At 36.5% G+C, this 12,708-nt stretch overlaps 1 protein-coding gene across 1 annotated transcript; it reads right to left on the bottom strand.

Annotated features, from left to right (window-relative positions):
- Positions 1–5,861: 5,861 nt before the first annotated feature.
- Positions 5,862–10,236, bottom strand: LOC103723778 (cell number regulator 6-like). Its single transcript, XM_008814809.5, has 4 exons — positions 9,814–10,236; positions 9,452–9,566; positions 7,130–7,395; positions 5,862–6,294 (listed from the first exon to the last, which is right to left on the bottom strand). The coding sequence occupies exons 1-4, from the start codon at positions 9,922–9,924 to the stop codon at positions 6,064–6,066; spliced, it is 723 nt and encodes a 240-aa protein (XP_008813031.1). The 5' UTR covers positions 9,925–10,236; the 3' UTR covers positions 5,862–6,063.
- Positions 10,237–12,708: the final 2,472 nt, after the last annotated feature.

Genomic DNA, 12,708 nt, shown 5'->3' with positions numbered 1-12,708 from the left:
GATCTATTACAAAAAAACAAAAAGGTCAAGTCCTCTTTTTAAGTTGCTAAAATCGCATGATGTACTTAAATAATCTTTTTATCTTTTATCCTTTAAGCAAGCAAGAGAATGTACGGGTAGTGATCAAAAGCCTTAAATCACGTTCAGATAACTTTGAGGTGGGGTACAAGAAGTTTTGCCAGGCAAGAGGTGGTATTCGTGGTTGAATCACTCTCATGCATTGAAACTTTGCTTCGATATTGGTAAACAAAAACCACAATCGCCTCATTGTCCCTATCTTTTCGGACAAGGGTGCTCTCAAGTACATGCAAGTCACATACATGATTGCACAATGACAACGGGATTAATTTGTAATTAAGAGTTTAGGGTTGAAAAAGGCATATCCAGTCATGTGTCTACATGTGAACTATAATAATGTCCCTTCCTATATATTTAACCATTCCATTTGAAAGTATTTTGCCAAGCCTTTCATGTTTGTGTATGAGTAGGGCAGTATGAAAACTTAATTTATTCAGCCTTCTGACACCCACGTACAACAAGATTATATGAATACTAATTAATGAGCAATATTAGTGATTTAAAGACCGATTAACAATAAGTCTGAGAATGTCATTTAATAAATATGAAATGATAGCAAGTTTTCAACAAAAAAAAAAAAAGGACAAGTTGAATGGAAAATTTTGGAAGGATGTCAACTTTCAAGCATCAAGATATAAACAAAAAATCTTAGGATGAAATATTAATTCGGTAGACTAAAGTTGTACGTAGCCACTAGGCTAAGTTGCACGCCAGCCTCCTACCAAATATTAGAGCAAGTCGAAACATCAAGAATTTTGGCCGACATACCAAAATTACAGGCCGACATATTAAGGATGCAGGCCAAGTAATATAAACCGAGAGAAGCAAAAGCTATTGACCTAAGACGAGGCCTTAGCGGAGCGGAATACAAGGATGGTGGTTGGCCAGCGGTTACCACTACCCATGCATTGAAGGAGTGGTTGAACTACCTATCATGCAGGGCAATAATAGCCCTTGTTGCATATAATAGCAAGGAAAAGTATCTATAGTGAGTAATGGTACCTATTTTTCTACTACCTATAATGTGAGAGGATGGATAGCACTACATACCATGCGTAGAATAGTGGGTCATATTGTACATTAGAAAGAATAAGTAGCAAAACTAACTAATAGCACCTATCTTACCACTATCTAGAATATGAGTTGGGCGGTAGTACTACTTACCACTTTGGGCAATAGTGGCTTATTGGCGTTGAAAAAAATATCAAGATAGTTGATAAGGGTCAATTATAAATATCATATTGTAGTGCTGAAAAAATAATCCTTTCGGCATCCAATATATCAATCAATTCTGTTCTCTCTTTACTTATTTTTATATTTACTTTAATTTATTTATCGGTAGAACTCTACCTCAAGAATAGTGTCAACTTTTATCTCTACTACCGTAGTCTAAACTACTTCATATCCTTGTCCAAATACATTCTCTTCAAATGGCGGCGTAACAGTGCCAAAAGTTTTTGAAGATCAAGATATCTTGACCCATGCTATTCTCGTTTTCTCACTTGGTCACCCTCTTTCCAGCTGCTCTAATACCAGCAGCACGCCCATGCACCTACCTACCCTTTGTTATTAGACTTGTCATCCTTAGGTACATCCGAATGGGACAAGAAGGGCAATAAGTTTTCTGGCATGTCCAGTGAAACATCATCACATAACTACCATCATGTTACTAAGATTGACAAAGTGGTTAATAGTAAAATGGCCACTATACTAAGACTACTTACAAAGCTATACATGGCATCTTCGGCTTTGGGGGCAAAACAAGTATGTAGGCTTGTTTCTGTTAGAGCAAATATTATGGATCACAACATGTTCTAATATATACTGTGGTGAAATAAACTGATTTCTCCTTTTTGTTTGGCAAATGGTTTATCAATTTTCATAGTACGAGGATGTTAAGATCCTCAAAAAACTTGAATTTCATTTTTTGGCCCACCTGAAAGACAAGGCCAAAGTATGCTCTATGGAGTCCTCAAAATCTACATACTAGGGCAATAAGGAAGAAATCCAGAAAGTGAATGTAGGAGCAGAATTGGACCGAACAGGCAATCAATGGTGCTTCAATCAATATTCGAGCCCGAAACGGGCTTTACCCACCTGATTTGCAGGTGGATGCTAGAAGAAATGTCGGTGGAATCATATTGACATTGGTACCTTTTACTAGAATTGGATGTCCCCTAGTGGCAACAGATGGAGGACAATAGTTCAAGCAGTTTGCGATAGCCTGGCCCTATTCTAAGAGCTAGGGGGCAACCACCTCCGAGGGTACCATCACTTCCACTTCATCGACAACCATGTATACTATATCTATAGGCTAAGGGGCATCAACCATACTATTGGAAACCTTCTCCTCCAAATCAATTGTATCAGCCATGCCCACAAGCTAGGAGGCAAGCACGACAATGAATCTAATCTCCATTCACCAGATCCTCTATGGTTTCTACATATTGCTTAAGTTTGAATTGCACCTCCACCAAACCTTTCATGGTTTGCATCTGTTGCACAAATTCAATTTTCCCAAAAGGCAAACCTATTAACCTCCTTGGTGAAACAAGTGATTGGTGGGCCTGTAAGACTTCGGTAAGTGTTTCCTTCAAAGTGGTCAAGTTGAATGACTACCAAGTCTAAAGTTAAGCCGATGGATGTAGTGCCAGATATATCCCATCATCCTCCTAACTATCGGCTGATGGAATGCGAGAGGCATTATTCACACCACATGCAGACCAATGTCTGTGATTTAAAGATCGATCAACAATAAGTCTCAGAAGGTCATTTAGTATAAACCAAGTAAAAGCAAGAATTCAGAAGGGACATCTTGGGCAGACCGAATAGAAAGTTTTGGAATGATGCCAATTTTCAAGTATCAAGATGCAGATTGAGAATCTTAGGATGAAGTTGTATCTAGCCGCTAGGCCAAGTTGCACTAGCTTCCTAGCAAGTGTTAGTGCAGGTCGAAACTTTAAGACTTCTGGCTGAAACATTAAAGTGCAAGTCGAAATACCAACGATGTAGGCCAAGTGACAAACTGAAGGGGCAAGAGCTACTAACTTAAGATGATGCTTTACTAAAGCGGAGTCTAAGGATGGTGGTTAGCCAACGATTACCATTATCTATGCATGGAAAAAATGGTTGAACTACCTATCATGCATGGCAAAAGTAGCCCATACGGCACACAATAGCAAAGGTAAATGCCCACAGTGAGTAGTGATACCCATCTACCCACTACTCATAATGTGAGAGGAAGGTAGCATTACTTACCATGCATGAAATAGTACGCCATATGGCTCTATCTCTAGAGCAATGTTAATTTAGATCTCTACAATTATGGCTTAGGCTATATCCTATTCCTATTCAAAAAGAGGATGATCGAAGGTAGGGTACGAGAATAGTATGGTTCTATATGCCTCGACTTTCAAGAACTTTGCTATCAGCGCACCTATCTACATCCTCTCATTAGACTTGTTCCGTTTTCCACCAGCCAATAAATTCTGCGGCACATGACGAGAAGGACAAAATATTACTCCAATTTAAGAGGTATTGATGGATTCCACATCGAGCATCTAGTGCTGCTTGCTTGTAACTTTAATTATAATCCCCTGTTCATTTCTGGACGATGAATAAATCCATCCACTTCCACCATGGCAGCCATCTAAGGTATGATGCCAAATTTCGCGCTCAACTATGAGTACCATTTCGGTGCAGAGAAGACCAATCCTCCGAGTGCATTAGTCAATTCAATAACTACTCTGGAAGACATTCAAAGTCAACATAACATTCAAAGCTGCTCCTTAGGCAAAATGTATGATATAAACATCCATTATTTGAGAATCAAAATAGGAGCTATAAAATACAAATGCATCAAATACCCATTTTGTCTCAAATTTGGTTTTTAGGGCATTTTGTTCTGACACTATGAAGTTAGAAGAGTTTTAAAGCCTCTATATTCAGATTTTAGGTGAATTTAAATTGCTTTATATAAAGAATTAATTACAGCAAGGTGGATTCTGCATTATCATTGTCTTGCATTCCTTAACAAGTTCTTTGCAAGGCCAGACCAATGGAATATAATGTGTTCATGGGTTGAGCAAGGGGATGTCTATCTGGTAGGGTTACTTATTTGAATGGAAAATTTTGGTTGCTTTTCATACGAGAGATGAGCACTCTATCGTAGAAGTTATAAGAGTTGAGAAAATGCATGAGTTTTCTGCAAAGTTTGAGATCAATTTATATATAATGTTGTTTGAAGCAACTAGCTTGTAATGGATATATAGCTAAAAAAAATCATGTCCATTCGACATCTTGTGTCCACTAAGGCGTAAAGTAGCTTTTGACCGACGCCCTTGCGGCCGGAGTTTAGGAGAGAAAATGGATTCAATAATATCTGGTCTGATCCAATTCTATATCCAAGTTAATATGGATATGTATGTAAAGTTTCACATCCTACTAAGATACATATTTGTATTTGTATCAATAACAAAAGAGTACATAGTGATATTTGTATTCGTATTTGTATTTGGATTCAATAATATAAAGTTTCATATCCAAATAGTATCCAAATCTGATTCTAGTCCTTTTTACTCTTATGTAACTCTTATTTATCTGCAAAGGGTACATAGTGATATCTTTTATTTTCATACAGTGGTATCTTTGCTTTGGTGGACTGTATTCTCGAACCACTACAGATTGGCCATTCAACCTAACGTTTATATCTTAGAAGAGTTAATAATCCACTATAAAGAGGTCTTGCAATCAATTGAATGCAATTAATGTTTGTTATTTTTCGTGCAATCATTTGTTTGTTCTAGAAAAATAATAAAAGAAATTAGGAAGCTTATAACAAAGAAAAAAAAGGAGTGCTAGAAGGTTTGTATACTGAATTCGAATTTATAAAATATAAAATAGAATGATATTCTACTTACCAAATTTATATTGTTCACTTTTATGTCTGTATTTGTATTCACATCCGATCCACACCGTTGCTTGTTTACGACAAATATACAAAGAAATTTTAGCATCGACAAATACCTGTATCTGTTTTGTATTTTCTGAACAAATATAATACTTATCGAATTTGTTTCAGGCCTCTCCAAGTTTAATTCCAGGAAGGACCATTCAGGTCCATTAGCAACCTAAGTGTCAAAGATTAGAAAACACCATCCAAGCCAAGTGCATGTTAATGGTTCGGCTTATCTTCTGTCTCGACTTGGCCCCATGCTTTCTATAGTTACCAGGATCTAGAATAAGTATTCTGGAGCTATGAACTGGTATAGCAAAATTGATCGATCCATCCATTCAAAAACACTATCTAAGAGCATGTTAATGGATCAATTTCACCAGATTATGTTCAACTTCTGAAAACAAGCGCATTCACCAATTCAGCATATAAATATTGGCAATGCCTTCAGGAACTAATTGATTATTGATCCGAACTTCTCTGGTCCTATAATAAACAGAAACTATTGCCTAGCAAGCTTCTCAAGCTCCACAAGAACAGGATTTGAGGATCAATATGTTCCAAATAGACTAAATCCATTGGCAGTAAATAGTCATACATACAAAAGTGAATGTGCATGCACCTAAACCATACTGCACAGTACAAATTGATGTCTAATAGTCATGGAAGCAAATGCATTGTCTTACAACATCGGAGTTATGAAAGGTAAGATTGCAACCGGTAAATTGAAGTTTGCAAAGATGCAAAAGTGAAATGCAATAAGCAGGTGACTGTAATCTATTTAGCAGCATCAATTCATTAACAGTGGGCAGCAGAAGAAAGTGGTTCATAAGATAAAAATCTCATCCATCAGCATATAATTTTGTTAAGTATCTGGCCTTCAATTGACGTAAAGAGTGTTAAAAAAGAAGTCTTGCAGATTTTCCCATGAATCTACTGTAAAAATGCAACGACTTCAAAACCAACAACAAAGAAGAGAAGAAAGGAAGGATTTCTAGGATCCATATAGTACCATTCGCAGGACTCTGTATTTACTGTACAGCCTGGATCTCCAAACTGGCTTGCTGGTTCTGAACATCATTCTCAGAGCTTGCTGTCTCCTTATTCTCATTTGCATTCATTTCCTGCACAGCGGGTGGGTTAATGATGGTCATTTGCATCGCAGTATTATCGGAGAGGTGACCTTTCATTTCTCGGTGCTCTTGACAGTTGGCACACCAATGCATGCAGCAATGCACCATGCAAGGGTCACAAGGAGAGTTCTGCAGGTGGAGTTACAAGAATGTGATCAACAGAACAACCTGATGTGATGCAAAAGTAGTATAAACAATAGCAACAAAAGCAGCAGAGATTCTCAGGCTTGTAGGCTCAAATAAAGATAATTGATGTAGCACTTAAAGCAGGAGACATCCAGCTTCACAAGACCAACATGCTTTATGAATCAATTACTACAGCGGAACACAACTAAGCATCTTGCAGGCAGTCCAAGTCATTATTAGGCTACCGCCGCTTTATGCATGAATCTGTTTGCATTATTACTAGTGCAACAGCTAAAATTTGGAAAAGGAATCCCAAGCAATTTTTGTCATCAGCATGCTTGATGCATATACATGCTTAGATCAAAGTAAATAATGAGTCCTTGAAGTTCTTATTGACAACTGAGCATCCAGTAGGTGGTCTAGTCATGATGCAACTAATACTGCTTCACATATGAACCTATTCAATCATGTACATTGCTAGCAAAACAGAAGAACATTGGTAAAGAAACCATAAGCAGCTTTTGAATTTATTTGAAGTATACAATCTGCAAAATGAACTTGTTGCATATCCATGTTTACATCACTTCAAGTGAGTCCGCCAAAAAATCCATGTGACTGCAAGACATATTATTGGCAGAACCATGAATATATGAACCAAACAAGTCATATCTGCATAAATTGATTGCTGCAACTACTTTTGAAGCTTGCATGATAGCTACAAGCAAAATAGCATTCAGTCTTTCGGCACTCAAGATAACACATGCAAATAATTGATGCAGCGGTGATATGTTGAAATTGATCACATACGTTCTGAAACAGAAGGAAAATAACAGTTTACCTTGAGATGGTATTTCTTCTGCAGTGATTGGCGATAAAGACCGGTGTAGATACCACACATCCACCAAGAAAATAATAATCCTTCTCCAATCAAAAATGATGTCTGTGGGTCAATGCCATGAAAAAATGCTGTAGCAGCTGCCAGTGCAATGCCACCTTCAACACAGATTGCATGACATATACATGCATTTTTCCATGGGATTTCTTCTTGAAGCTTCTCGACATTATGACCAAACAACACACAAGGACAGAACAAGCCAGTCCAGCCTATCAAGGAAAAAAAATAAATAAAACTTTCAATCTAAAAGTGTCAAAAAAAAATGCACTAGTATATGCCAGGCCTATAGTGTAGTGAAAATAAATATGCTTAAGCATGGTGGTCTGGGGTCAAGAAGGTTTGTGTGTTTAAGATCAGAAAGAGATAGCAGACTAGGAGGCGATTTCATCAAGATGTTTAGAAGTTTCTAAACATACATGGAAACACCACTTACTGCTGCACAATATGAAAACTGATTCCAAGGGAGCAATGATTCTTTTGTCCTTGTTTTTCTTTTTACACAAGGCCAAAATCATATGATGACTTTCTGCAACATCTATGTTTTTCCATCACGATTTCATCAAACTAAATATTGCAGATCTTTTGCCATGGGAGTGTACTATAAGAGTGCAAGTAGTGGTCTTAGACTTGCCTCCATTTATCTTGTTGATTCAGGAGTCCCAGAAAATAAAATTGAACAATTTGAGAATGCACTTTGTTCTAGTGATTGCCAACATAAGATAATTACTTGGACATAGAGCTCCTAGTACAGCTCTTTGCATTACTTGAGGAATGAGAATTTATCTTAGGTATTTTTCAAACTTTTCCTCCAGTAAACCAATAACAGGTAGAATCTATAGATTCCTCCTCCAAATGCATATAGCCTAAAATTCAGATACTGCTCCAAACAACACTTCAAACTTATTTCTTTGCTTCATGAATAATTTCTAAGGGCTTTCATATAGTATTGTATTCAAAGATAATGCAGCGCAATCTCCAATGACAAACTTCTCCACATAACACTATCACCAATGTTATACAACATATCATCGAATCCAATAGATTGAGTAATATGTCATGATCCTATACAAGTCTTTCCTTTACAAGTCTTTTAGCACCAACAACTCTGTGATGTTGTTGCCCTTTGTCCAATAAGAATAAATGCTGATCCTAGGGAAGATAACATAGCTCACTTTCTCAACTATCTACATTCTATTTTCTTCCTTTCTCTGTACAGTATATCTATTATCATAAAAAACACCTCTACATGATTCTCCTTAGTCAGCAACCATGATCAGAGTATAAAGGGCTCTACATTTGCGTTACATGTTTTCCAGTCAGTCAATACAAATCCCAAGGACGGTCTCCCTAAGTTGTTAGACTTCTTTAATCAATTTCCTTTATTCCTGTCTTTTAACTTCCTTTATGTCTCATTTAATTGGCCCTCAACACCCAACCAACCTCCGGTCTGCAACTATTTCCGTAGCATCGACTATGTACACAATTCAAATGAGACAACAACACCTTTAGATTGCCTTGTGTTTCTCGTTAAAGCTTGGGATGTCTTTATGTGATAACAATTGAGAATTCCTTGTAGCAAAACATTTTTGACATTCAGCGGAATTTATCAAGTATATTAGAAACTAGCAGATGAATGGCCACTAGATTACATTGCAATTATCAACCCAATACAAGGATGCAGATCCATTTGACTTCCATGAAGACAGTACAATAAGAGCGATAAAAGGCAATCATAGCACACCTGCATTTACCCTTTTCTTCTCTTGCCAACCTGTGCTGGACCTTCCTGAATCAGAATTAGGCATTTCTTTTCAAAATAAAATCAAGCCTCTCTCATTGTTTTTTTCTCAAAGATTTTCTAAGGATTTAATATTTCAATACAATGATGCAAAACCAGTGGTGTATATCGGATAAAGGCAGGCAGTCGGTGTAAAGCTTTTTTCTTCTATATTATTCATGATTTTGGCAGATCAACACTCAAAGTAATTATCACGTTAGGATTAATTAACTATGTTATCCTTGCAAAATAAATCAAGCATGCATATATATGTAAATGAGCACAACATGAGGGGAATTGAAGGAAAAGCTTAAAGCAGACTAGACCATATTTTTCTTAAAAAAAATAATATCAAACAGCACATAATTTTTAGGGGATGTTAATGCTGAAGAGGAATTAAAAGAAACTACCAATCAAAAGAAACTAAAAAATTATATTTAAAATATAGCTACTTGGATGCAAAGCATATCAAAGGAAGCATAGATTACAGCTTTCCATATCTTCAAAACACCCAAAAATTCCAGTCGTCCAGGCTTCGTCAGCCGGGGGCTCGTAGCTCTCCGGAAGCGATTGTCCGCACTCGGTGCATCGACGAACCTCCAACTGTTCAAAACCTTCATTAATCTCACAAATGGATTTACGAACAAAAAAACATCATATACAACCAATTTTGTTCAGATAAATTCCTAGAAAACAACAAAACCAATTATTCTACCAATAAGAAATGCATTGCAATCTTGAAAATACTATAATTAATTTCAAGATATTGGCAAAAATCTAAAGAAAAACTAATGATGGTGATGGTAAGAGATGGAAACAAAAAAAATAAAAAATAAAAAATTTAGGCAACCTGGGGGACTCGGATGGGCTGATTGAGCTCTCCAGGCTTGATCTCCTCCATGGGCGCATCTTGATCCTTCGTCAGCTTCACGTACTTCCTCGACGTCGTACCGTCCGCCATTGTTCCAAATCCAACCAAAAAATGGCTCTTTGATGACTCTTCCAAATCGCCCAAAGATCTCAGAAGTTTCGGTTCTCCTCGATACAAAAGAATTATCTCCTCCGGATTTAAATGATGCAGAGAATTGTGAATGTCGAAATCTTCCGATTAGCTTTCAGATCCGGAGCAAAAGCTTGGATGTCGAGCAGAGATACATTCGCGTCCGGTTCCCCTTTCTTTGGTTTTACCGTCCGTGACCGTGAGGGTATCCATTCGTCTTGTAATGCCGTTGACATTTCCATGCATCAGTTATGTACCATATCTTGGCAAGATCTCCTGGATCCGGGATCGCCTAAATCTCTCCGCGTACTTGAGAAAGAAAGATGGATGGTTGTGATGTCGGATGATTAATTTATTATTTTATATAAATTAGGCAGCATGATGTTTGATTTTTGGAGGAGAGAATTATAGATCTTGATTAGGAGGGATGTATTTATAAGAACAGAGAAAATAGGCAAATAAAAGTGCTTATTTATGAAAGGGATCAAGCAACAGAAGTAGATAAAAAATTTGGAATTTTTTTCCCCATCTTATTCACATAATATAAATACAACCTGTGATTTAGCAGTTTTAGCTAGCAAATGATATGTGGGATGCATGTTTAAGAATGAAGAAAATAAATATAATTGTCAATATTGATTTTTTTTATATCATGAATTATGTTATACACAAGAAGGAAATAAATCAAAATAAATTACACCAACTATACCAAACTTACTTTTGATTTTCTAAAGATAGAAATTGGAAATTTGGAATCGGACGAATTTTGTATTGCTTTCTTAAAGTAGGGGGATCATAATATTTTTTACTATTTCTCAACAAGAAAAGAAAAAAAGATAGCTAGGTAGCACAGGATTGGTGTGAGTGTAGGTAGAAAGATTATAATTAAAAAAATATTTAATGTATACTATAGATAAATACACTAGTTGGACCTCTTTTTTTGTTTGGAGTAAAACCAATTTGAACCTTTAAAAATAAAAAAAAGCAAAGCCAAACCACCTAAAAAATAATAATTAAAAAAATCATGAAGTCCATATAAATGTGGAGCTCCAATTGCTCTTTTTCTATCCTAAATAGTTTTGTTAATTGAAGAAGGGTTTAAAAAATACTCCTATTTTAGATTTCCTATTACAAAATAGCGAAGGAAGGTGGAACTCGTCGCTGCTTCTATGGCAGCTCCAACAATCTACCAAGGTCAAGTAGGACAACAAAACTAGCTGGAGATAGAGTTTCGACCACAAGGAGGTTTCAGCATTTCGCCCTTGCCGGTCAGTGTCTTTAATCCAGCAATGATTTCTTTGGGGAGCAACCTTGAAAGCCTCTCTCTTCTTTCTTCCAAGTCCAACTCACAAAAGCGCATAAATTTTTCAAACCAATAGAATAGAGAATGCAATTTTTTTTCAATCCAACTAAATGCCTGTTTAAATTTTTCTATAGAATTAGGTTGAAACTCTTGTAGGGTTTATGGATTGGGCTAGCATAACCAACAAGATCACGGACTATATGCTGGGTGAGGCCTGTATTTATAAAATACTTATAAATAGCTTTAGAGTAGACCGGTCCGAAACCTATAGAAAGAAAACAAAAAGAGAAAGTTCAACAAGTTTTTTTTTTTTTTTTTTCTCCCTAAGATTTGGGCCGGCTCACTCTAAACCTATTCTTGGATATTTTGCCTAGCCTAACTTATAGCCTATAATTTTGCCGGTTGTATCAGCCTAATCGGCAAATCCTACATAAAAAAATCTATAAAAAACTTAAAAATTCTCCCAAACTAATAGAATAAAGAAACCTTCGCAGTCCAAATCCAACACCCAAAAAGTGCTCGAAGACTCCGCGAGGAAAACCTCTGCTTGTTCTTTGGCCTTCAAAATTCCGGGTACGTTCCAATTATAGTTTACCTGCTCTTAATCTCCTACATATACGATATGCTTCTCTCGAGAAAATATTTTTGTTTTAATGCTTCTTAATCACATTGTTTAGCATAAGGATAGCTTATACTTCGATGATAAAGATAGCCTGAATTGCCTTATATCCTCGGTACCAGAAAATACGTTAAACTCCAAAAGGATGGCATTCGCTTTTTTTAGACAGATACCTGGGCTTGTCATAAGGAACTGAAAGGAGTAAAGCAGCCAAAGCAAGGACAGCATCATGTGTGGAAACCATAGATTGACCAGAATCCAAATTTATGTAGTTATAACCTTTTAGTCAGCTCAGTGTCAAACAATATAGAGATTTTAATGCAATTGAATGCATAAATCCATGTACGTTTTTACTGTAACAGTTATACGATAAAAATATTAGCATGCAGCTGGTATGCTTCTTTGTTCAAACATTTACAAACATGAAGTTTTGCCCTTGTCTGTAATTCACATCAGGTTATTGTGAATTTGGAATGCTAAGACTCATCGAAGACGGATACTCGAATGTTGTTTAGAAGTATGATCAAGACCTTTGCTTTCATTTTCTGAGAATTTATTGTGCTTCTGCATATGATTGATCATGGAAAGTCCTTGACAAATCTTCATCTGCACCCTTCATCAAGCTTATCCTGCAACGTGGTAAAGTTTTGGAACAAAAATTGAAGTTTATCTTGCATCAAAGAAGCACACAAGCTTGTGTCTTGCAATGTGGTATATTTCGCCAAATAATTCTTTCTGGTTTATGGAACTATGTAAATTATAGGAACGCAAATGAAAGTAGACTAAAGATCAATACCTCAAGAGGGGACTCCATTTCAGATAT

The sequence above is a fragment of the Phoenix dactylifera genome, chromosome 16 (genome assembly GCF_051530095.1).
Source record: "Phoenix dactylifera cultivar Ajwa chromosome 16, Ajwa_hap1_PhDact_Kaust_v1.1, whole genome shotgun sequence".
Classification (NCBI taxonomy): Eukaryota; Viridiplantae; Streptophyta; class Magnoliopsida; order Arecales; family Arecaceae; genus Phoenix; species Phoenix dactylifera.
The sequence above is the reverse complement of the archived record's forward strand: the minus strand, read 5'-3'. Positions and strand labels throughout refer to the sequence as shown.